General features: G+C 42.3%; 1 protein-coding gene and 1 pseudogene across 9 annotated transcripts in view; both read right to left on the reverse strand.

Annotated features, from left to right (window-relative positions):
- The window catches only part of LOC147341987 (solute carrier family 22 member 10-like), a 35,498-nt gene extending 23,526 nt beyond the window's left edge, over window positions 1–11,972 (reverse strand). For 5 of the 9 annotated variants that reach the window (XR_015157828.1, XM_086384492.1, XM_086384489.1 and 2 more), the window contains exons 1-4: window positions 11,385–11,972; window positions 10,594–10,697; window positions 3,517–3,671; window positions 3,262–3,430 (exon numbers count right to left, since the gene is read on the reverse strand). Coding sequence is in view for 7 of the 9 variants with exons in the window: in XM_086384492.1 (XP_086240618.1) it covers window positions 3,262–3,430; window positions 3,517–3,671; window positions 10,594–10,697; window positions 11,385–11,786 (830 nt within the window). In the remaining 2 variants the exon portion in view is untranslated. The remainder of the gene's footprint in view (window positions 1–3,261; window positions 3,431–3,516; window positions 3,672–10,593; window positions 10,698–11,384) is intronic. The other 4 variants (XR_015157829.1, XM_086384493.1, XM_086384490.1 and 1 more) reach the window with 1 other exon arrangement.
- A 9,003-nt stretch (window positions 11,973–20,975) lies between these two features.
- LOC147341988 (FH2 domain-containing protein 1 pseudogene) lies at window positions 20,976–23,928 on the reverse strand (annotated as a pseudogene).
- Window positions 23,929–26,151: the final 2,223 nt, after the last annotated feature.

Here is a 26,151-nt window from a genome sequence, read left to right on the forward strand (position 1 = left end):
CTTGCCATCTCTTGTTTGACCACTTCCAATTTACCTTGATTCATGGACCTAACATTCCAGGTTCCTATGCAATATTGTACTTTATAGCATTGGACTTTACTTTCACCACCAGACACATCCACAGCTAGGCATTGTTTCCACTTTGGCTCAATCTCTTCATTCTTTCTGGACCTATTTCTCCACTCTTCTCCAGCAGCATATTGTTCACCTACTGAGTTGTGGAGTTCAACTTTCAATGTCATATCTTTTTGCCTTTTCATACTGTTCATGGGGTTCTCAAGGCAAGAATGCTGAAGTACTTTGCCATTCCCTTCTCAGTGGACCACATTTTGTCAGAACTCTCCACCATGACTTGCCCATCTTATGTGACCCTACATGGCATGACTCATAGTTTCATTGAGTTAGACAAGGCTGTGATCCATGTGATCAGTTTTGGTTAGTTTTCTGACACTGTGGTTTTCATTCTGTCTGCGCTCTGATGGATGAGGATAAGAGGCTTGTGGAAGCTTCCTGATGGGAGGGACTGACTGTGGGGAAATCTGGGTCTTGCATTCAAAACCAATAGAATGCAGCAAAAGCAGTTGTGAGAGTAAAGTTTATAGCAGTACAATTCTACTTCAAGAAACAAGAAAAATCTCAAATAAAGAACCTAAACTTACACCTAAAGCAATTAGAAAAACAAGAATAAAAAGGGGCCAAAGTTAGTAGAAGGAAAGAAATCATAAAAATCAGAGCATAAATAAATGAAGAAAATAATAGTGATGATCAATAAAACTAAAAGCTGCATTAGTATACTGTATTGGTGTTTTTCTTTCTGGTTCACTTCACTCTGTATAATAGGCTCGTTTCATGTTGATGTATGGCAAAACCAATACAATATTGTACAGTAATTAACCTCCAATTAAAATAAATAAATTTATATTTTTTTAAAAAGCTGCTTTTTGAGAAAAATGGATAAACCATTATCCAGACTCATCAAGAAAACAGGAAGAAGACTAAAATCAATAAAACTAGAAATGAAAAAGGAGAAGTTACAAGAGATACCACAAATATACAAAGGATCAAAAGAGACTACTATGAGCAACTATATGCCAATAAAACAGACAATGTGGAAGACGTGGAAAAACTCTTAGAAAAGTACAACTTTCCAAGACTGAACCACGAAGAAATAGAAAATATGAACAGACAAATCACAAGCACTGAAATTGAAACTGTGATCAAAAACCTTCCAACAAACCAAAGTCCAGAGCCAGATGGTTTCACTAGTGATTTCTATTATATCATATGTCTAGAGAAAAGCTAATGTCTATCCTTCTCAAACACTTTCAAAAAAATTGCAGAGAGAGGAACACTCCCAAACTCATTCTACAAGGCCATCATCACCCAGATACCAAAACCAGACAAAGACATCACACAAAAAAAGAAAATTACAGGGCAATATCATTGGTGAACATAGATGCAAAAATCCTCAACAGAATACTAGCAAAATGAATCTAACAGCACATTAAAAGGATCATACACTATGATCAAGTGGGGTTTATCCCAGGGATACAAGAATGCTTACACAAAAATCAATCAATGTGATACACCATAGTCACAAATTAAAAGATAAAAGCCATAAGACAATTTCCATAGAAGCAGAAAAGTTTTTGACAAAATTCAACACCCGTTTATGATTAACTTCCCAGAAAGTGAGCATAGAAGGAACCTACCTCAATATAATAAAAGCCATATAGGAAAAATACACAGCACACTTTATTTTCAATGGTGAAAAACTGAAAGCCTTTCCTCTAAGACCAGGAACAAAATACGGACGTTCACTCTAGACACTGTTCAACATAGTTTTGGAAGTCCTAGCCACAGCAAGGACATCATGTGAAAAGCCTGGCTAGATGAATCACAAGCTGGAATCAAGATTGCCAGGAGAAATATCAATACCTCAGATATGTAGATGACACCACCCTAATGGCAAAAAGTGAAGAGGAACTAAACAGCCTCTTGATGAAGGTGAAAGAAGAGAGTGAAAAAGCTGGCTTAAAACTCAACATTTAAAAAATGAAGATCATAGCATCTGGTCCCATCACCAGTCCCATTCTAAGGGAATCGAAAAAAAATATTGTAAATAGGTCAGGTAGTTAATTAAATTAAAAAATGTTTTGCTTAGGCCTCACATGATGCCTGCCTTACTTTAAAGCTATTTACCACAGTTCGGTTAAATAGTGTGGAAGTCCTTTTGCAGTCTGATGCGCATGTCTTATGATCAGGATAGTTTTTCCATCCTATCTCGTTACCTATAAGCAGGTAGGAAATACAGTGAATTTACCCTAAAATGTCCAATCTGTATTGACATATCTTGTCAGTGTTTTGACGTTGGTTTTCTAAAACAATCCAATCAATAAATCTTATCTAGGTCTTTAAACAACACTAAAATCATGGCATCTTGTCCCATCACTTCATGACAAATAGAAAGGGAAAAAGTGGAAGCAGTGACAGATTTTATTTTCTTGGGGTCCAAAATCACTGTGGACCTTTGACTGCAACCATGAAATTAAAAGATACTAGCTACTTGAAAGGAAAGCTATGACAAGCCTAGACAGCTTATTAAAAAGCAGAAACATCACTTTGCTGATAGAGGTCCATATAGTCAAAGTTATAGGTTTTCCAGTAATCACGGGCGCATGTGAGAATTGGACCATAAAGAAGGCTGAGCACCAAAGGAATTGATGCTTTTGAACTGTGGTGCTGGCGAAGACTCTTGAGAGTCCCTTGGACAGCAAGATCAAACCAGTCAATCCTAAAGGAAATCAACCCAAAATATTCACTGAAAGGACTGATGCTGAAGCTGAAGCTCCAATACTTTGGTTACCTGATGTGGAGAAATGATTCATTGGAAAAGACTTGGTACTCGGAAAGATTGAAGGCAAAAGGAGAAGGAGGAGGCAGAGGATAAGATGGTTAGATAGCACCACTGACTCAATAGACATGAATTGGAGGAAACCCCAGAAGACAGTGGAAGGCAAAGGAGCCTAGCATGCTACAGTCTTTGAGGTTGCAAAGAGTCAGAGATGACTTAGCAAATGAATGACAACAACAAATCTGCTCCTGGAATCTCAAATTGTATAGAATGAACAGATGAGAAATATGAGTTTTATATCCTAACAATAAGAAAGGGCCCAGGGAATAAGGCAGTCAATATATTCCAATTCAATATGTATTTTCACCCCAGTTCCCTTAAGTCAGAGTGAGAGAGAAGACTTTTACCTTGAGAAGAGAAAGAAGGCAAAGAAAGGTACAGACACCACCAGCTGTAGGGTGCGCCACTCTCGAAAGACAAAAGCCAGTCCTCCCAGCATCATCTGTCCAATACTAAGGGCACAGGATAACAGTGTTATTACCATGGCTTTTGACTGGGATCTGGTCCACTCTGTAACTGAAAGAAACAAAATTGAGGTAGTAATGTTAGATGAAGAAATTTCAAGGTTTGGAAAATGGAGGAGATCAAAATTGTCAACTTACTGAGCATACCGCTATTTGATAAGATGACCACAGCAGAACAACCTGACCAGAAGCGTAGGGAGCAGTAAATGAGGAAGGTGGGAGCAAAGGCTGCACAGGTCCCAGAGATGGCCAGCTGGAGCAAACAGCACCTGAGAATCAACTTCCGCCCAAACCTAAGAAACAGAAGGCAGTTAGAATATGAAAGCAATGATAATTTGGGGCAAAACATTAAGAAAGCGAAAACATACACTGAAATGTAAAGAATGCTTTAACAAATGATTCTTTGTACCTGAATGCTTGAAAAATCAAGAGCTAAATCAGCAATGGAAATCTCCTCAAATAACATTCCTTGCTACAAATGTACACTAGCAATACCAAAATTTCATCCTCCAATCACCAATGGACTCTGTCATCTAGCATATAAAGAGAACTACAATGTTGGAAATTGTAACATACTGTAAGCACATATTGTACTAACTTACATATTTAACAAACTAGATAGACTATCCAGTGTGTAGACCACAAGAGAGCTAAAAGTGTACTTGGGTTTCTAGGATCAGGCAGATTAAGGCTAACTGATACAAAAGACTGGTGGGAAATGCAACAAAGTTGTAAGAGGTTTATGTAAGGACCACTCTTTGTTGAATTTGGATTTATTAGTCTCAAGCAATATTTTTTTTCTAGAACAGAATGTAAAAGCACTACAACACAGATAGAGGATATTATATAAATCTCTCAGAGAAAAGAACTATGTAAGATGGAGAATGAACAGGAAAAGATAAAGAACAAAGAAGGAAAAATAAATTTTCTGTTTCATTGAGGGTCATGAAAACAGAGTCTTAGTGGAGACATCTAGGACTAAATAGGATATGCAAATCTATATATCCAGTAATAAAAACAGATAAACACATTTGGGATAAGGAATTCCTCTGCAATATTTAAATGGAATTCTTAAGTTATTCAAACAGTTCCTCCAAAAACAGAAAATGTACAACATAGGAACAAACACATCAAATAATCATATATGTAATCATTATCATAAAGAAAATAATTTAGAAAACACAAAATGACTTGATAGACAAAAATTGTAGCAATCATATCAAACTAATTTCAACTGATAGAAATTACCAGAATGGATTCTTTGAAAACTTAATTTTTTGCTTTTCCTGCATCATAGGCATATTCTTTACCATCTGAGCCACCAGGGAAGTCCATGCTTCCCACAATAGTACTTAAATTATTATAGATTAAAACTAAATTGACAAAAAATATATACAACACAAATAGTAATAATAATAAGCTGGAATATTTATACTAACATCAAATAAATTTCAAAGCAAAATACATTTCCAGAAATAATAATGCTAAAGATGTCAAATGTATCTCTTTTTTTAATTTAAATTTATTTATTTTAATTAGAGGCTAATTACTTTACAATATTGTATTGGTTTTGCCATACATCAACATGAATCCACCACGGGTGTACATGTGTTCCCAATCCTGAACCCCCCTCCCACCTTCTTCCCCATATTTTCTTTGATATGGACCATCTTTTAAAGTCTTTTATTAAATATTGCTTCTGTTTTATGTTTTGGTTTTTAGTCCTCAAAGCATATGGGATCTTAATTTCCTGACCAGGGATCAAACTGACAATCCTTGCACTGGAAGGTAAAGTCTTAACCACTGGGCTGCCAGGGAAGTCCTTATGCTACTTTTCCAATAGCGCTTGCTGAGGATCATTCCATACATGGATGTAGTTTTTTATGTGTTCAGGTGGGAGGGTGAATTACATATCCTCTTGAACTACCATCTCACTGTTATTTCTGATTTTTACTGTTTGTTATTCTAGTCATCCTAGTGTGTTTGAACTGGTTTCAATTTAGATTTTTTAAAATATAAATTTATTTATTTTAATTGGAGGCTAATTATTTTACAACATTGTATTGGTTTTGCCATACAATTTAGATTTTTTAAGTTGGAGTATAGTTGACTTACAATGTTGTGCTAGTTTCTGCTGTACAGCAATGTGAGTCAGTTATACATAAACATGTTGTTGTTCAGTTACTAAGTCGAATTCAACTCTTTGTGACCCCAAGGACTGCAACAAAACAGGCTTTCCTGTCCTTTGTTATCCCCCAGAATTTGCTCAGACTCATGTCCATCGAGTCACTGATGCCATCCAACCATCTCATCCTCTGTTACTCCCTTCTCCTCCTGCCTTCAATCTTTTCCAGTATGAAGGTCTTTTCCAAAGAATCAGCTCTTTGCATCAGGTGGCCAGTGTTGGAGCTTCAGCCTCAGCATCAGTCCTTCCAATGAATATTCAGGGTTGATTTCCTTTAGGGTTGACTGGTTTGATCTCCTTGCTGTCCAAGGTACTCTACTCTTTTCTAGATTCTTTTCCCATATAGGTTATTACAGAGGGCGGAGTAGAGTTCCCTCTGCTGTGTGTGTACATGTGTGTTAGTCACTCAGTTGTGTCCAACTCTTTGCAACCCAATGGATTGTAGCCCACCAAGTTCCTCTGTCCATCGGATTCTCCAGGCAAAAATCCTGGAGTGGGTTGCCATTCCCTTCTCCAACTCCCTCTGCTATACAGTAGGTCTTTCAGCTCAGTTCAGTTCAGTTACTCAGTCATGTCCGACTCCCCTGGCCCAGAGCACACCAGGCTTCCCTGTCCATCACCAACTCCCAGAGTTTACTCAAACTCATGTCCATTGAGTCAGTGATGCCATCCAACCATCTCATCCTCTGTCGTCCCCTTCTCCTCCTACCTTCAATCTTTTCCAGCATCAGGGTCTTTTCAAATGAGTCAACTCTTCGCATCACATGGCCAAAGTATTGGAGTTTCAGCTTCAACATCAGTCCTTCCAATGAACCCTCAGGACTGATCTCCTTTAGGATGGACTGGTTGGATCTCTTTGCAGACCAAGGGATCCTCAAGAGTCTTCTCCAACACCACAGTTCCAAAGCATCAATTCTTTGGCTCTCAGCTTTCTTTATAGTCCAACTCTCACATCCATACATGACTACTGGAAAAGCGATAGCCTTGACGAGACAGACCTTTGTTGACAAGGTAATGTCTCTGCTTTTTAATATGCTGTCTAGGTTGGTCACAGCTTACCTTCCAAGGAGTAAGCGTCTTTTAATTTCATGGCTGCAGTCACCATCTGCAGTGATTTTGGAGCCCAAAAAAATAAAGTCAGCCACTGTTTCCCCATCTATTTGCCATGAAGTGGTGGGACCGGATGCCATGATGTCAGTTTTCTGAATGTTGAGCTTTAAGCCAACTTTTTCACTCTCCTTTTTCACTTTCATCAAGAGGCTTTTTAATTCTTCTTCACTTTCTGCCATAACAGTAGTGTCACCTGCATATCTGAGGTTACTGATATTTCTCCCGGAAATCTTGATTCCATCTTGTGCTTCACCCAGCCCAGCATTTCTCACAATGTACTCTGTATATAAGCTAAATAAGCAGGGTGACAATATACAGCCTTGACGAACTCCTTTTCTTATTTGGAGCCAATTTGTTGTTCCATGTCAAGTTCTAACTGTTGCTTCCTGACCTGCATACAGATTTCTTTTTTTTTTTTTAATTTTATTTTATTTTTAAACTTTACATAATTGTATTAGTTTTGCCAAATATCAAAATGAATCCATCACAGGTATACATGTGCTCCCCATCCTGAACCCTCCTCCCTCCTCCCTCCCCATACCATCCCTCTGGGTCGTCCCAGTGCACTAGCCCCATGCATCAAGTATCGTGTATCAAACCTGGACTGGCATCTCATTTCATACATGATATTTTACATGTTTCAATGCCATTCTCCCAAATCTTCCCACCCTCTCCCTCTCCCACAGAGTCCATAAGACTGTTCCATACAGATTTCTCAAGAGGCAGGTCAAGTAGTCTAGTATTCCCATCTCTTTCAGAACTTTCCACAGTTTATTGTGATCCACACAGTCAAAGGCTTTGGCATAGTCAATAAAGAAGAAATAGATGTTTTTCTGAAACTCTCTTGCTTTTTTTATGAGTAGGTCTTTATTAGTTACCTATATTATATGTTGGGGTTTCAATAGTTTTGATTGGTATGGCTTAATAAGTGATGCTGTTGTGCTTCTTTTCATGTGCTTCTTACAAGTTGTATATCTTCTTTGTAAAGAAATGTATCTATTCAAATCCATTGGTAATTTGTCCACTTAATTGAGGTATAATTGACAAAAGCAAATAAAATTGCCTATATGTACCTCATGCGAAGAGTTGACTCATTGGAAAAGACTCTAATGCTGGGAGGGATTGGGGGCAGGAGGAGAAGGGGACAACAGAGGATGAGATGGCTGGATGGCATCACCGACTCAATGGACGTGAGTTTGAGTGAACTCCAGGAGATGGTGATGGACAGGTGATGGAGAGTGTATTAAAAAGCAGAGACAGCCACCAGGGAAGTCCATGCTTCCCACAATAGTACTTAAATTAGATAAGGACATTACAAGAAAATGAAAGACCAACATCTCTGCTGAATATAGATGCAAAAATTTCTTAACAAGATATTAGAAACCGAATTCAACAGCACACTAAAAGGATTATACACTAGGATCAAGTGGGATTTAGCCCTAGGATGCCTGGAGTTCAACATACACAATTCAATGTATGTGATATACATTAATAGAATGAAAAATAAAAATAATATGATCATCTCAAAAGATGCAGGAAAAGCCATTTGACATAATACAATATCTTTTCGTGATAAAAATACTCAATCAATTGGGGATAGAAGCAATGCACATCAACATTATGATGAGTCTTCAGATAATAGCATACTTCGTATGGACAGGTTGAAAGATTTTCCTCTCAGTTTAGGAGGGGAAAGGAGGTGCCAGCTCACACCCCTCCTATCAACATAATCCTGGAAGCCCTAGTCAGACCTATAAGGCAAGAAAAAAGCAAAAAGCATCCACTGGAAAGGAGGAATTATATTGACTTTGCATATGATATGAAATTATATATATAAAATTCTGAAAACTTACAAAAAATTTTTCAACTCACTAAAAGTGGACTAAAGACTTAAACATTACCCCAAAACAGTAAAACTCCTGGAAGAAAGAAAAGGAAAATCTCCTTGGCAATAGTATCTTAGATATAATAGCCATCAGAACCAGCATGAGGATATATCTCACTGTTCTTTTGATTTCTCTTTCTCTGGTTATTAGTGATGTTAAGAGTCTTCTCATATACTGATTGACTATTTCTATATGTTCTTTGGAGAAATATCGACTGAGGTCCTATGCCATTTTAAATATCAGGATATTTGAGAGCTTTTCTTATTTGTTGTAATAGTTTCTTTGGATATTAATTCTTTATCAGACATATGTCTTTCAAATATTTTCTCTTATTCTGTAGGTTTCCATTTCATTTTGCTGGTCATTTTCTTTGCAATGGAGAAGTTTCTGGTTTGACATAACCCCACTTGTCTATTTTTGCTTTTGATACCAATGTCCAGAGCTTTTTATCTATTTTTAGTTCAAAATCTTTGACTGAGCTATAAGTTTCCTGCTTCTTCACTGAATTTTCTTCTCTCATTTTCTGTCATAACATACTAACAAACACATATCTATAAGCATCACCACACATCAGTATTATCTAACACATGTACACCCGTGGTGGATGCATGTTGATGTATGGCAAAACCAATACAATATTGTAAAGTAAAAAAAAAATAATAATAATAAAATAAATTGATCAATCAGCATTGGTTTTGAATCATCATAAAAGGCTCAGTCAGAAGACTGGCCAATATGAGCACTTCAGCTCTGAAATCTTTTTTTTTTTTTTTTTAAACTTTACAATATTGTATTAGTTTTGCCAAATATCGAAATGAATCCGCCACAGGTATACCCGCGTTCCCCATCCTGAACCCTCCACCCTCCTCCCTCCCCTACCCTCCCTCTGGGTCGTCCCAGTGCACCAGCCCCAAGCATCCAGTACCGTGCATTGAACCTGGACTGGTGACTCGTTTCATACATGATATTATACATGTTTCAATGCTATTCTCCCAAATCTCCCCACCCTCTCCCTCTCCCACAGAGTCCATAAGACTGATCTATACATCGGTGTCTCTTTTGCTGTCTCGTACACAGGGTTATTGTTACCATCTTTCTAAATTCCATATATATGCGTTAGTATACTGTATTGGTGTTTTTCTTTCTGGCTTACTTCACTCTGTATAATAGGTTCCAGTTTCATCCATCTCATTAGAACTGATTCAAATGTATTCTTTTATGAATTACACAGAGGTGATACATTCAGAGTTCACAATTTTCAGATGTAAGAAGAAATGATATTAGGCTTACAGACAAGGGATATTTTAAGCTTCCCACTTCTCCTACAGAGGACTTGATGTGTGGCTGCCACAGTTGTTCTCTTACTTTTGGATGACCACTGCCAGGTACAAGATAACCCAAACGTCTCACAACACAAATTATATCACCTGAGGTTTACAGATTAGTTAACTCATCTGGAAGTATTACCTCTAATGAGGTTTTTAAGCAAAACCAAACATCCAGGTTATAGTCACAATTATTTCTTAATTCAGCTTCAGAACCGTCTCACTAAACACCAAAGTTTTCTAGAAATGAATATGGGGGGTACTATGACAGCAGGACCAATATGAGAACCCACAGGCGTTTAGCTCACAGAGTCAAGGAGTGAATTAACATAGAGTCATAACATATAAACCCACAATATTGTTTCTCTAAAAAGATTGAACCTCCTGTCTTGAAGCACCTTACTCTCACTTCTCATTGGTAATTTCTGCTCATCTTTACAAATGAAGTTTACGTAACCCTCCTCTACTGTTCTGAAATGCCCCCCGACCTAAGAAAGATGTTATTTCTGTGTCCAGTACAATGAGCTCTGTGACCCCAAAAAATTGCATTTGTAACAATGAGTCTAATTCTCCATTTCCGTCTATAGTCCCTAGAAACCAACAGTATAAACTGCCTATTGGAACTCAATAAAGACTTCTTTATGAAAGAGTTAATAGAAAACTGTGAAACTACCCAGAGGAAGGGCAGCAGTGATGTGGAGACACTCACCTGTCTGAGAGAAGGCCATATATGAGGCCTCCCACCAGCATTCCAGCCATGTATAGGGATTGACCCACTGATTTCTGTGACAGATGGTCACAAATGAGGTCCCACTGGAAGAGAAGGAAACCAGCACAGAGGAGCTTCACAGCTTCTTATATCCCTCAAATAACATTCACTCACTCTAACAACCCTCAGAAAACACAGCTTCTGATTTCCTTTGAACATTTACTCACATATATTACTCAAGTCTCAGCTTAAGCACGGAATTCTCTAAATCCTCAACTAAATCCTCTAAGTTCTATCATGGCAAATCATACTCACGTAGCACTGTGTGCCTCACTGGTTCTCAAACTTTGCCACACACTGAAAATATTGAGGGGATTTTTGTTTCATTACTGATGCCTAGATTTTACACATGGAATAAAATGTATTTGGTTTGTTTCTTTCATAAGAATCCAGGACATGGAATTTTTTTAATAAATATAAGTATTTCCGACTTGCACAGAGGCTAAGAACACGTGACCAAGAATAATTTTCCACAATTTATATCAAGTACTAACTTGGCTAAATATAAAAATTCACACAAAACTTAAGTTTTGTGATAGTAAAATCCATAATCAGTTTGTTAATTTCAGTGTCCTCAAATTGTAAGTAATTGACAATTTTAAAAAATCAGCAATCACTATTTGCTAAAAGAATGAATAAAAGCTGGCTACCTGAATAATGAACCTGTGTTTATTTTACATTATTCTAAACACAGAGAACAAGTACTCACAAGAGGTAAATGAGGCCTTTACCTCAGTCACGATGGTGGAGGAGAACAAGCTGTGGTCATATACCCAGCCATCCACACAGGGCTCCGTGTCCAGGTCAGTCATGTTGGGGAAGGTCCCATTCAGGTGAAGGAGTTGCCACTGAGCGTGGAGGAAACGATGACACTTCTCTGGCTTCAAGTTCGAATCCAGTGGGATGGAAATTCTTAGGAGGACATCAGGGCTGAGGATCCCTGTGTCATTACCAGAGACAGTGGCATTATCAAGAATGTGGACCCAGCAGCGATGACCAGGAATGGCTGCTGTGAAGTTCTCCAACAGTGAGTGACAAACTACTATCATGTAAGTGGGGAGAACAAAAACCACCTGGACAATCTGGAATTTCCCCAGGCCACCAACTTTATCCAGGAGCTCCTCAAAGGCCATTGTGAACAGGTGATCCTCAAGAAGAGTTACAATGACATCAAAGCTGCAACTTCAAAGGGAGAAAACAGCATCCTTTCATTAATTCACATTAAATCTATGTGACCTCATGTCAGGTTCTCCTCACTACCGAGTGGATCCAACTCACCTCACTACTACAATAGAGAAATGAAAACAGTTTCCCTAGTCCTTTTGGAAGCATAGGATGTTCGCTTTTTAATAGTCATAGGGAAAATTATTTACCAAAGATACTTGTGTCTGATGAACATTAAATCTGTTTAAAGATTTACTCTCTGATGTGCTTGTCCTCAGTGATTCTGTATCATCAACAGTGAACTTTGGCATGTACATGGTCTCCAAACAAGTTAAAATAAACCTGCTGTAAGTATTCAGTCATTTTCAGAAGATGGAAAGGACAGAATTGAACTGCTTCATGGTTTTTCTGTGGAAAGAACAAAAAAGGAAGGGTTTTACTTGTTTATATGGACTTTGTTGCTACTGTTCACTTGCCAAGCCATGTCCAACTCTTTGTGACCACATGGACTGCAGCACACCAGGCTCTATCCTCCACTAATTCCCAGAGTTTGCTGAAACTCATGTCCACTCAGTCAGTGGTGCTATCTAACCTCTCATCCTCTGCCACCCCCTTCTCCTTTTGCCTTCAATCTTTCCCAGCATCAGGGTCTTTTCCAATGAGTCAGCTTTTGCCATCAGGTGTTCATAGTAGTGGAGCTTCAGCATCGGTCCTTCTAATGAATATTCAGGGTTGATTTCCATTAGGATTTACTGGTTTGATCTTATTACTGTCCAGGGGACTCTCATCACTCTTCTCCAGCACCATGATTCAAAAGCATAAATTCTTTGGTGCTCAGCCTCCTTTATAGTTCAACTATCACATCCATACATGACTACTGGAAAAACCATAGCTTTTACTAAATGGACCTTTGTCAGCAAAGTGATGTCTCTGCTTTTTAATACACCGTCTAAATTTGTCATGGCTTTCCTTCCAAGGAGCAAATGTCTTTTAATTTCATGCCTGCCTTTCTTGTCTGCAGTGATTTTGAAGCCTAAGAAAATAAAATCTCTCACTGCTTCCACTTTTTGCCTCCATTTGCTATGAAGTGATGGGACAAGATGCCATGATCTTAGTTTTTGAATGCTGAGTTTCAAGCCAGCTTTTTCACTCTTTCACTGCCATCAAGACACTCTTTAGTTCTCTTTACTTTCTGCCATTAGAATGCTATCATCTGCATATCTGATGTTGATATTTTTCCTGACAATCTTGATTTCAGCTTGTAATTCATCCAGCCCAGCAGTTCACATGATGTATTCTGTACAGAGGTTAAATAAGCAGGGTGACAATGTGCAGCCTTGTCGTACTCTTCTCTCAATTTTGAACTAGTCAGTTTTTCCATGTAAGGTTCTAACTGTTGCTTCTTGACCTGCAAACAAGTTTCTCAGGAGACAGGTAAGGTGGTCTGATACTCCCATCTCTTTAGGAATTTTCCACAGTTTGTTGTGGTCCACACAGTTAAAGGCTTTAGCTTAGTCAGTGAAGCAGAAATAGATGTTTCTTTGGAACTCCCTTGCTTTCTCCAAGATAAAACAAATCTTGGCAATTTGATCTCTGGTTCCTCTGCCTTTTCTAAATCCAGCTTGTACATCTCTAAGTTCTCAATTCATATACCATTGAAGTCTAACTTGAAGGATTTTGAGCCTGCTAGCATGTGAAATGAATACAGTTGTGTGGTGTTTGAGCATTCTTACTTTGCCAACAAAGGTCCGTCTAGTCAAGACTATGGTTTTTCCAGTAGTCATGTATGGATGTGAGAGTTGGACTGTGAAGAAAGCTGAGAGCTGAAGAATTGATGCTTTTGAACTGTGGTGTTGGAGAAGACTCTTGAGAGTCCCTTGGACTGCAAGGAGATCCAACCAGTCCATTCTAAAGGAGATCCGTCCTGGGTGTTCTTTGGAAGGAATGATGCTAAAGCTGAAACTCCAGTACTTTGGCCACCTCATGCAAAGAGTTGACTCATTGGAAAAGACTCTGATGCTGGGAGGGATTGGGGGCAGGAGGAAAAGGGAACGACAGAGGATGAGATGGCTGGATGGCATCACTGACTCAATGGACTTGAGTTTGGGTCAACTCCAAGAGTTGGTGATGGACAGGGAGGCCTGACGTGCTGCAATTCATGGGGTCGCAAAGAGTTGGACACGACTGAGCAACTGAACTGAACTGAACTGAGCATTCTTTGACATTGCCTTTCTATGGGACCAGAATGAAAACTGACCTTTTCCCTGTGGCCATTGCTGAGTTTTCCAAATTTACTGACATATTGAGTGCAGCATTAACAGCATCATCTTTTAGGATTTGAAATAGCTCAGCTGGAATTCCATCACCTCCACTAGCTTTGTTTGTAGTAATGCTTCCTAAGACACACTTGACTTCAAGCTCCAGGATGTCCAGCTCTAGTTAAGTGGTGGCACCATCATGGTTATCCAGGTCATTAAGACCTTTCTTGTATAGTTCTTCTGTGTATTCTTGCCACCTCTTTTCAATATCTTCTGCTTCTGTTAGGTCCTCACCATTTCTATCCTTTATCGTGCCCATCCTTGCATGAAATGTTCCCTTGATATCTACAATTTTCTTGGAGAGACCTCGTCTTTCCCATTCTATTGTTTTCCTCAATTTCTTTGCATTGTGAGATGTGGCTTCAATCCCTGGTTCAGGAAGATCGCTTAGAGGAGGAAAATAGCAAAGATCCCTTAGAGGAGGAAAATAGAAAACCACTCCAATATTCTTGCCTGAAAAATTCCATGGACAGAGGAACCTGGGAGGCTACAGTCCAAAGTGCCCCAAAGAGTCAGACACCACTCAGCAGCTAAGCACTTGTACTATTACTGCTTCTTGCTATTCTCTGGAATGCTACATTCAGTTGAGTATATCTTTTTGTTTCTCCTTTGCCTTTCACGTCTCTTCTGTCCTCAGATAACCACTGAGGCTATCTGAGACAACCACTTTGCCTACTTGCATTGCTTTTCCTTAGGGATAGCTGCCTCCTGCATAGTGTTACAAATCTCTGTCCATAATTCTACAGGCACTCTGTCTACCAGATCTAATCCCTTGAATCTATTCATCACTTCTACTGTATAATCATAAGCTATTTAAGTAATACCTGAGTAGTCCAGTGATTTTCCCTACTTTCTTCAATTTAAGCCTGAATTTTGTAATAAGAAGTTCATTATCTGAGCCACAGTCTTGGTTTTGCTGACTGTATAGAGCTTCTCCATATTTGGCTGCAAAGAACATAATCAGTCTGATTTTGGTATTGAGCATCTGGTGATGTCCATGTGTAGAGTCACCTCTTGGGTTGTTGGGAAAATGTGTTTGCTATGACTAGCATGTTCTCTTGACCAAACTCTGTTAGCCTTTGACCTGCTTCATTTTGTACTCCAAGGCCAAACTTTCCTGTTATTCCAGGTATCTCTTGATTTTCTACTTTCACATTCCAATCCTATATGATGAAAATGATATCTTTTTCTTTTCTTTTTTTTTTTTTTTTGGTGTTAGTTTTAGAAGGTGTTGTAGAACCAGTCAACGTCAGCTTTTTTGGCATCAGTGGTTGGGACATAGACTTGGATTACTATGATGTTGAGGTGGTTTGCTTTGAAAATGAACTGAGATCATTCTGTGTTTTTTGAGATTGCACCCAGGTACTGCATTTCAGACTGTTTTGTTGACTATGAGGGCTACTCCATTTCTTCTAAGGCATTCTCGTTCACAGTAGTAGATACAGTGGTCATCTAAATTAAAATCACCCACTCCCATCCATTTTAGTTCACTGATTTCTAAAATTTTGATGTTCACTCTTGCCATTTCCTGCTTGCCTACATCCAACTTATCTTGATTCATGGACCTAATGTTCCAGGTTCCTACACAACATTGTTTTTTACAGCATTGGATTTACTTTCACCACCAGACACACCCACAACTGAGCATTGTTTCTGCTTTGGCCCAGCCACTTCATTCTTTCTGCAGCTATTTATAACTGCCCTCCACTCTTCCCCAGTAACACATGGGACACCTTCTAACATGCAGTGGAGGGTATGGAGGGGGAAGAGAAGAGGCAGCATTGTAAGTTGGAGAACAGAGTACAGGGTGCATAAACTGGGAGACTGATCCCCCTTTGAAGTCAGAGTTAAATGAACTTGGACGGCCAGGAAATTCCAAGGATTCGCTTGGTAGTTACAGTCTCACATTTCCTGGAAAAGTGACTAACCACATTCAGTGACTTGAGTCCAAAGTGCAAAACAGAGAGAAGTTACTCCCAACCACACATCTAAGTGCACAGAGTTGTGTAGGTGACACATGGCAGTTTCAAGGAGCACGGATGGGATGGGATTGGCTCTTGTTCAGCATCTTCGTCTCCTGCCTATCCAACTCCATGCACTTCCCAGTCTCACAGAGAAGGACCTTGTATAGGGAAAGGCCAGTCTATTCAGAATACTTTTTCATGAAGGAAGGCTATTTAAGAAGTCTTTGGGTGATCCTTGGCCTTAGAGTTGGTGTGCCCAGAGGGTCTCCATGGCAGGATAAGGTGTGGGAGCTTGATTCAAGGAGGGCTCTGATGAGCCCCTAAGGAAGAAGGTCTGGGGTTAGGAGGGGCTGCTAGGCCTCCACAAGCTGAAGTGAGGAGCCCTTGGGAGGAATGGACCTTGCCAACTTGGCTAGGTCTTACTGTAAACTGGGACCTAGAAGGTCCCAGCTTTAGCTTCATGGAGATAGGAAGGGGTAGTGAGATGAGGTTCCTGTAAGTCCCACTTCCCTAAAGCCATTGCCATGGAAAACTACTTCTACCTTCCTGGCAGGACAAGGAAATTTGCAAATGTATACAAATATTTTCTCCTATAGAGAAATAGTTCTCCTCACTATAGAATATTTTATGTTTTATGTATCCTAGCTAACTTATTCTTCTTCTTCCTTTTTTTTTTTTTTTTTTTTTTTGACTCTCTGATTTATTTTATTTTCCTAAGTATTTGTTTGAGCATTCTTTGGCATTGCCTTTCTTTGGGATTGGAATGAAAACTGACCTTTTCCAGTCCTGTGGCCACTGCTGACTTTTCCAAATTTGCTGGCATATTGAGTGCAGCACTTTCACAGCATCATCTTTGAGGATTCGAAATAGCTCAACTGGTATTCTGTCACCTCCACTAGCTTTGTTTGTAGTGATGCTTTCTAAGACCTACTTGACTTCACATTCCAGGATGTCTGGCTCTAGGTGAGTGATCACACCATTGTGATTATCTTGGTTGTGAAGCTCTTTTTTGTACAGTTCTCCTGTGTATTCTTGCCACTTCTTCTTAATATCTTCTGCTTCTGTTAGGTAAATACCATTTATGTCCTTTATCAAGCCCATCATTGCATGAAATATTCCCTTGGTATCTCTAATTTTCTTGAAGAGATCTCTAGTCTTTCCCATTCTGTTGTTTTCCTCTATTTCTTTGCACTGATCACTGAGGAAGGCTTTCTTATCTCTTCTTGCTATTCTTTGGAATTCTGCATTCAGATGCTCATATCTTTCCTGTTCTCCTTTGCTTTTCACTTCCCTTCTTTTCACAGCTATTTGTAATACCTCCTCAAACAGCCGCACAATTGCATTCATCTCACATGCTAGTAAAGTAATGCTCAAAATTCTCCAAGCCAGGCTTCAGAAATACATGAACTGTGAACTTCCAGATGTTCAAGCTGCTTTTAGAAAAGGCAGAGGAACCAGAGATCACATTGCCAACATCCACTGGATCATGGAAAAAGCAAGAGAGTTCCAGAAAAACATCTATTTCTGCTCTATTGACTATGCCAAAGCCTTTGACTGTGTGGATCACAATAAACTGTGGAAAATTCTTCAAAAGATGGGAATACCAGACCATCTGGTATTGAAAAAATACCTTGAAAAACCTATATGCAGGTCAGGAAGCAACAGCTAGAACTGGACATGGAACAACAGACTGGTTCCAAATAGGAGAAGGAGTATGTCAAGGCTGTATATTGTCACCCTGCTTATTTAACTTGTATGCAGAGTACATCATGAGAAACACTGGGCTGGAAGAAGCACAAGCTGGAACCAAGATTGCTGGGAGAAATATCAATAACCTCAGATACGCATATGACACCACCCTTATGGCAGAAAGTGAAGAGGAACTAAAAAGCCTCTTGATGAAAGTGAAAGAGGAGAGTGGAAAAGTTGGCTTAAAAGTATACAAGCAATAAATTCTGGAGAGGGTGTGGAGAAAAGGGAACTCTCTTACACTGTTGGTGGGAATGCAAACTAGTACAGCCACTGTGGAGAATAGTGTGGAGATTCCTTAAAAAACTGGCAATAGAACTGCCTTATCACCCAGCAATCCTACTGCTGAGCATACACACCAAGGAAGCCAGAATTGAAAGAGACACATGTTCATACCCAAATGTTCATCACAGCACTGTTTATAATAGCCAGGACATGGAAGCAACCTAGATGTCCATCAGCAGATGAAGGATAAGAAAGCTGTGGTACATATACACAATGGAGTATTACTCAGCCATTATAAGAATCCATTTGAATCAGTTCTAATGAGGTGGATGAAACTGGAGCCTATTATACAGAGTGAAGTAAGCCAGAAAGAAAAACACCAATACAGTATACTAATGCATATATATGGAATTTAGAAAGATGGTAACAATAACCCTGTATGGGAGACAGTAAAAGAGACACAGATGTATAGAACAGTCTTTTGGACTCTGTGGGAGAGGGCGAGGGTGGGATGATTTGGGAGAATGGCATTGAAACATGTATAATATCACATAAGAAAAGAATCACCAGTCCAGGTTCAATTCATGATACTGGATGCTTGGGGCTGGTGCACTGAGACGACCCAGAGGGATGGTATGGGGAGGGAGGAAGGAGAGGGGTTCAGGATGGGGAACATGTGTATACCTGTGGAGGATTCATGTTGATGTATGGCAAAAACAATACAATACTATAAAGTAATTAACCTCCAATTAAAATAAATAAATTTATATTTTTAAAAAGTTGGCTTAAAGCTCAACATTCAGAAAACTAAGATCATGGCATCTGGTCCCATCACTTCATGGGAAATAGATGGGGAGACAATGGAAACAGTGTCAGACTTTATTTTTGGGGGCTCCAAAATCACTGAAGATGGTGACTGCAGCCATGAAATTAAAAGACGCTTACTCCTTGGAAGGAAAGTTATCACCAACCTAGATAGCATATTCAAAAGCAGAGACATTACTTTGCCAACAAAGGTCCATATAGTCAAGGCTATGGTTTTTCCAAGGGTCATGTATGGATGTGAGAGTTGGACTGTGAAGAAGGTTGAGCACCAAAGAATTGATGTTTTTGAACTGTGGTGTTGGAGAAGACTCTTGAGAGTCCCTTGGACTGCAAGGAGATCCAACCAGTCCATTCTAAAGGAGATCAGTCCTGGGTGTTCATTGGAAGGACTGATGCTGAAGCTGAAACTCCAGTACTTTGGCCACCTCATGTGGGAGGGATTGGGGGCAGGAGGAGAAGGGGATGACAGAGGATGAGATGGCTGGATGGCATCACTGACTCGATGGACATGAGTTTGAGTAAACTCCAGGAGATGGTGATGGACAGGGAGGCCTGGCATGCTGCGATTCATGGGGTTGCAAAAATCGGACACGACTGAGTGACTGAACTGAACTGAACCGAAAGCAATTTCATTTTGGGAGGTCTGTTTTTAAAAACCCAGTGGCCCAATGGCCCTTAAAAAGTTGATCTGGTTTTATTCAGAATTTAAAACTACAGTACCAAAGAACAGGGGTGTGTGTGTGTGTGTGTGTGTGTGTGCGCTCAGTCATGTCCAACATTTTGCAACCCCATGTAGCCCACCAGGCTCCTCTGTCCATGGAATTTTCCAGGCAAGAATACTGCAGTGGATTGCCATTTCTTTCTTCAAGAGTTCTTCCCGACCCAGAGATCAATCCCGTCTCCTGCATTGACAGGCAGATTTTTTGCCACTGAGCCACCTGGAAAAGAGATATCAACATTAAAAAGTATTGAGAGACAGACAGACAGACAAAAGAAGGACTTTCTCCAGGCTCCAGGAGAAAGACTGGGAGACTGAAGAGTTAATTCTTTCCTGTAACTAGAGCGAACACAAGTCATAGCAGCGTTCACTTAGTTTTATAAGATACTCAAAGGAGAAAAGGCTTCAATACTTTGGCCACCTGATGTAAAGAGTCAGCTCATTGGAAAAGACCTTGATCCTGGGAAATATTGAGGGCAGGAAGAAGAGGGGGAGACAGGGGATGAGATGGCTGGATGACATCACCGACTCAATGGACATAAGTCTGAGCAAACTGCGGGAGATAGTGAAGGACAGGGAAGCCTGGTGTACTGCATGTAGTCCATGGGGTAGAAAAGAGCTGAACACAACTTAGCAACTGAACAGCAACAACAAATGAGAAAACACAGAAGGGGAAAGATGTGCTCACTGAAACCTCTCTGATGACCTTCCATCAAAATGCAGCACGTGTAAATTCCAGAAGCTCCAGCATTCTTCCAGAGACTGTCACCTTCTGTGACAGGAGCATCTGCGGGTGGCCCCAGAGGATGACTTTAAGTGGAACAGCCATGAGCGGGAAGGAGGGGCGGGTCGGCCATTCTCAGAAGTCTGTCCTGGAGGCCAGAGCGGAGGGCGGATGCTCTTTGCTTCCGTATGGGATGGAGCCCCTTCCCCAGGTCCGCTGCACTGGCGTCCTTCAACGGAAGGGAGGCCTTTTCCTCGGTCTATCTCTATCGGTCTATCGGTCCTTTCCCGGGATCTCTGTGCAGCACCGGGGCCCCAGGCCGACTCCAGCCCCTACTGGGGAACGCAGACGCCATTTTCCTTGGGGAGTGGAGTCTCTGGGCCACCCTTCACCCTCAGCTGCCGCTGAGACACGGTTTGGCTGAGGCCGGGGGCTCTGCCCACAGTGGTGAGAATTGGTCCTCTGGTGTTGCGAGCGAACCTGAGGACACGGCCGGCCCGAGAACGCCCCCCTCACCCTGCCCCCCGACTCCTCACCCCTCACCCCGCACTTCTGCCGCCTGACGTTGCCGGCAGGGGAAGGGGGCAGGGGGCGCGGAGTTTGGAGCCGAGCTTCCTGAAGGTGTCCTGGGTGGCGCGCGGGGCTCCCTCCCCGCCAGGCCGCTGTCCAGGGCCTCCTCGGAAGTTTGTCGGAGGCCCCCTCACCAGCTGCGGCTCAACAGGGTCGCGGGCGGGTCCCAGCCGCCAGCCCTTGCGAAGGGAGCCCTCTGCAGCGGGAAGAGCAGGGGGAGGAGGTTGTGGAGGGGAGCGCACCCGCTCTCGCTCTCGCAGCACATCAGCGCCAGCCCGGGCCCCGCGACCCTCTGTGCAACAGTGACCGCGGAGGCCGCAGCAGACGCCGACGCCTCTTTGAGGGAGTTCCTCTTCGGGGGGCCATCACCTCCTTCCCTCTGGCCGGCCTGTCCTTGGGCAGGTCCCCGTGGCAGCCAGCCGGGCTCTCGGCTGCAGTGGGAGCCTCCCCAGGTGGGATGCAGGTGTGGTTAGAGGAGACCTGGCTGCCTCCGGTCTCCCTGGCTCCGGAGGACACGGAGCCCTCCCCCATCGCCCTGATCCTGCGGGTCCCCCGCTTCGGGTCTGGAGTCGGTTCCCTCCTCTCAGTCCAGGGGCAGCGAGCAGTCAGTGGTGTCTGAGACTTAGAACCGAGAGCCAGGATCTTGGTTCTCAGGGTCACTGCTGCCCTCAAATATCAGACCCTCGCTCCTGGGCTCCTCGGGGCCGCCCCGCCATTCCCCCGGCCCCGCCCTGGGCACCTCTGCCCGCACGGGCGTCAGGCTGTCTTTTCAGGCGCTCGGAGACTAAGTCTCTCATCCCCCTACAGACGCCAGCTCTACAGGGCTGAAGTCATTCACCGTCAGGGGCCCGGCTCTTCCGGGGCCGTGGGGGCCTGGCGGTAGAAGTGAGCCAGTCCGGTCACCAGCTCATGCCCCCTAATCCTTAGAGCAGACGGCGAGAGTAGGGGGTACCGCTCGGGACCCAGACCCCGGCTCGCTACTCGAGCCCACTGCGCTGAACCCCGGGTAAGACGGAGGAGGGTCCTCTGGCCGGGGGTGCGGGGAGAGCTGGGACTGGCTCGGCCAAGCCAAGGCAGGTTCGGGGGCTTCCTCCTGGCTCTCCGAGGCCAGAGGTCTGAACGCTGGGCTGGGGTCCTGGTCCCTAGGCTCTCCAGGCTCCGCTGGGCGGGTCCCGCTGGGGGTAGCTCCCGGCCGAGCTGTTGAACTTGAGCTCCTCCTCGGGGCTGCCAGGGCAGCTCTCTCCGCGAAAATTAGAAGCTCAGGGTCCGAGGCGCCCAGGGAGAGGCTGGAGCGGCGGGCGTTGAGGGTCTGGTAGGAAGGGCTAATGGGCGCGGGGTGGTGGGGTGGAGGAAAGCGGGCGGGTCCTTCGCGCTCCTCTCGGTCAACAGCCCAGAGTCATTCTCTGCTGCTCCAGCCGGATCCCCAGCTCCCCAGCCGCTACTTCAGCTCCTGCGCCTCGTGGTCTCGGTTGTCCTTCACCGCTTCGTTGAATCTGACACAAAGTCACTGACTATCTGGAGGCATTTGTCCAGTTGCGCGGTGTCTTTGTCTTCACAAAAGAAGTCCGTGAAGGCATTGCGGCTTGTCTTCGAGCCCTTGCTTCCAGCGCCCCAGCTTTTCCAGGGCACATTGAAAGAAGAAAATCTTCGTCCACTGACACCCACCCACCACCCCGCTGGATGTTCTTTAGAGATCTCGTCTTGATCCCAAAAGCCAGGAAGCAGCTAAGCCCGTGGGTCACAACTACTGAGCCCACTTGCTGCAATTCCCGAAGCCCCAGCGCCCTAGACCCCAGAGATCCGCAGCAAGAGAAGCCACGGGATTGAAAAGCTAGAGAGTAGCCCCTTCTTCCTGCAAGTAGAGAAACCCTGCGTGCAGCAAGGAAGACCCAGCACAGCCATAAATAAATAAAATTGTATTTTTAAAAAAGAGAGAGTGTACCCTGCCTTCGTATTTTCCAGAGATAATCTAGCATCCTTGAGAACACGATGAAACTTTTCAGAAAAGTTCAGAAGCACGGCATCTTCCTTTTGGGCTTCCCGTGCAACAACGCAGGAGATTCACCATAGGTTTATTTGCATTGTCTGCCAAGTTGAGCAAAGAAGACAGTTTAAATCACACTGCATTGCTAGCATGCCCCCTCTGCAATCATGATATTCCCTTCTTGCAGCACCAAGTATATTAATAATATCAAATGTAGTTCCTCACACACATCAGCTCTTTTGTAGCAGTTTTGAGAAGCATCATGTCTGTGTATAGACAAGAAGAAGGCAAAAATTCTAATTTAGCACCATGACTTCAATCCGCAGTGAGTAGTTTGGCATCTGAATTAAGGGATCTTCCCAGGACAGCTTGGCCATGTCTCCACTTAATGCTTTTAATTTCTTCATATCTTCTGACTCTGGCAAAAGCTTAAGAAATTCTCACAATGCCTCTGGTCCATCATGCTCACTCTTTCCTTGGTGAATGTCTTCTTCAATGGACCAAGGAGAATTCTTAAATAACTTAAGAAATATCCCAATGTTCATGCTCTGTTTTGCATCCAAGATAGTAATCTCTTCTCTGGCCTTCCTGGAGGACAATTTTAAAGCCTTCCTCTCCTAGAAGAGGAAGACTTGGTGGTATTTTCTTGCTGCCCAAACAGCTTCTGGGTGGTCCCTGTGTCGATTTGGTACTGATGCTGTTGCCTGGTGCCAAGGTCCAGATGTTGGTTTTGCTATGAACCTGGTCCTCTGGAATGGTTTTCCAATTTAAAAAAAGAAGCTTCTCATTCACTTTTTCTTACCAAGGTGGCTGTAGCTGTTCAGGTGAGAGGTTGAGGGTAGTTCTGGGGTGGGGAGAGGGACCAGAGGCCCTCCAGTCAACGGAGGGGGAGGGGGAGGAGAAAGAGGAAACCCTTCTAAGGAGTTTGAACCTGGTCGGTGGGTGGAGAGGAGTTGGTGGTGGTGCTTGCCCAACCATGCATCCAGCTGCTGTGTTGCTATTCCTACTTCCTTTATCACTGACCAAGCAGATACAATTCATAGCATGCATAGTATGTTGCCTTTTAAGGAGATAATTTCTTGACCTAGGGGAAGCAGACACAGACATCCGACTTATGCCATACTTTTCCAGCCACTAGCAGGAGGAGAAGTGGTTGACACAGGATGAGACGGTCAGATGGCATCATGAACACAATGGACATGAGTTTGAGCAAGCTCCGGGAAAACAGGGAAGCCTGGCATGCTGCAGTCAATAAGATGGCAGAGAGACGGACACGACTGAACAAATGAACAATGAGAAGAAGTCTGTCTCCGTTGGGTGTCATCTTCCAAACCAACGCGCCACCAGCTGGACACACAAAAGGCTCTGAGGGCGCCGCATCCGCCCGAGTCCCTGGGGGGCCGCGTCTGCATGGCGGCAGCAGAGGGACGCGGGTACGGTTCCCCCCGGGTCGCCAGCCCCAGCGCGTCTTCTCGCGGCAAGGGCTGGAGGGGTGAGGGCGCGGGCTCAGGTGCGTGGCGGTGATGACAGCTCAGCGCGGGGACACGCGGGCCCACGGGATCACACGGGGCAGTCTCAGACCCATCCACTTTCCTGAGGGCTGATTGCCCCGGCCTGAACCTGCTGTTTTAAAAATGCAAGCAAATATTTCACACTGGATTTGACTTAAACTACTATTAAATTTGAACAACTTTCATATACTAATTAACCAGAGCATTTGAAATATAAATTTAATTTGTAGTGATTTTATTAAATGTATATACATTTTGAATTCTGTTTATCCTGTTATTTTCCCCACAATTTTGATAACTTCATAATATTTTACATATGTTTATTGTTTAAAAAAGGGAGAAAATTGCAAAGAAAAAGTAGTAAGCACTTAAAAATCTGCTCTTTAAAGGTCCCCATCATTATAATTTCAATGAGTGAATTTCCAAGGAGCACTTAATCTTTCTCTTTGCCAATGACTTTTGTTGTCGAAACTAGCATGTACTAAGTTTACAGATGTATTGGTATCTACTTCTGTATTTCTGTTGGTACTGGTTACCTATGCTACTCTGTTCTGATTTTGGTAAATTTAGAGTTCATTATGTGCTGATCCATATATAAACCAGCCACATCCTAATTACACAGTATTTCTGTTTCTGAATTATCTTGTCCATTAATATTAATAATTTATTGATAAGTTAGCTTTTCAGCTACCTCCCCCCAAATATTGAATTGTTAGTAGAATTGCCTGTTCCCATATATTATACATTGAGTTGTAAATGAAATTAGTATTTCCTTAGTGTATTAGTGTATTTTCTTGCTACTTTGTAGATAGAAAGGGTTTTTTCCTTATATTTTTCTCTGTCTCATCAGTGATATGAAGTCTTAAAAGTTTGTCAGGTAGGAATCTTTTTCATTTGTTTCTCGAGAATTTTCTGCTGAAAAAAAAAAAAAAAAAAAACAGACACAGCCAATCAACCAATTAGCAAAAATAAACATTATAAAACAAAAATAAAAATAATTTGGGATGCACTTGCTGCATAAATACAAACTGGCCTTCTAACCATCACCTTTTTGTAATCCAGCAAAATCCATGGGATTAAAACTCATGCTGGAGAAAGGCTTTGCTAACCATACAGACCCAAGAAAGCAGTTTTGAAACTTGCTGCTCTCACTTGAGATTTTCAGACCTCTGACCAATGACACCTTTAGGAAGGCAAGAGGTAAATTAAAAATCTAAGGGATTCCATATGTATGCATTAACATATAATATTTGCTTTTCTCTTTCTGACTTACTTCACTCTGTATAACAGGCACTAGGTTCATCCACCTCACTAAAACTGACTCAAATTCATTCCTTTTTATGGCTGACTAATAGTCCATTTGGAGAAGGCAATGGCACCCCACTCCAGTAGTCTTGCCTGGAAAATCCCATGGATGGTGGAGCCTGGTAGGCTGCAGTCCATGGGGTCGATAAGAGTCGGATACAACTGAGCAACTTCACTTTCACTTTTCACTTTCATGCATTGGAGAAGGAAATGGCAACCCACTCCAGTGTTCTTGCCTGGACAATCCCAGGGATGGGGGAGCCTGGTGGGCTGCCGTCTATGGGGTTGCACAGAGTCGGACACGACTGAAGTGACTTAGTAGTAGTAGTAATAGTCCATTATATATATATATGTATAACATTTTCTTTATCCATTCATCTGTGGACACAGTGGGGGAAGAAGAGGGTAGGACAGATTGAGAAAGTAGCATTGACATATGTA

This window comes from Bos grunniens, chromosome 29 (genome assembly GCF_055505025.1).
Source record: "Bos grunniens cultivar Pamir isolate PY7600 chromosome 29, Bosgru_T2T1.0, whole genome shotgun sequence".
Lineage (NCBI taxonomy): Eukaryota > Metazoa > Chordata > Mammalia > Artiodactyla > Bovidae > Bos > Bos grunniens.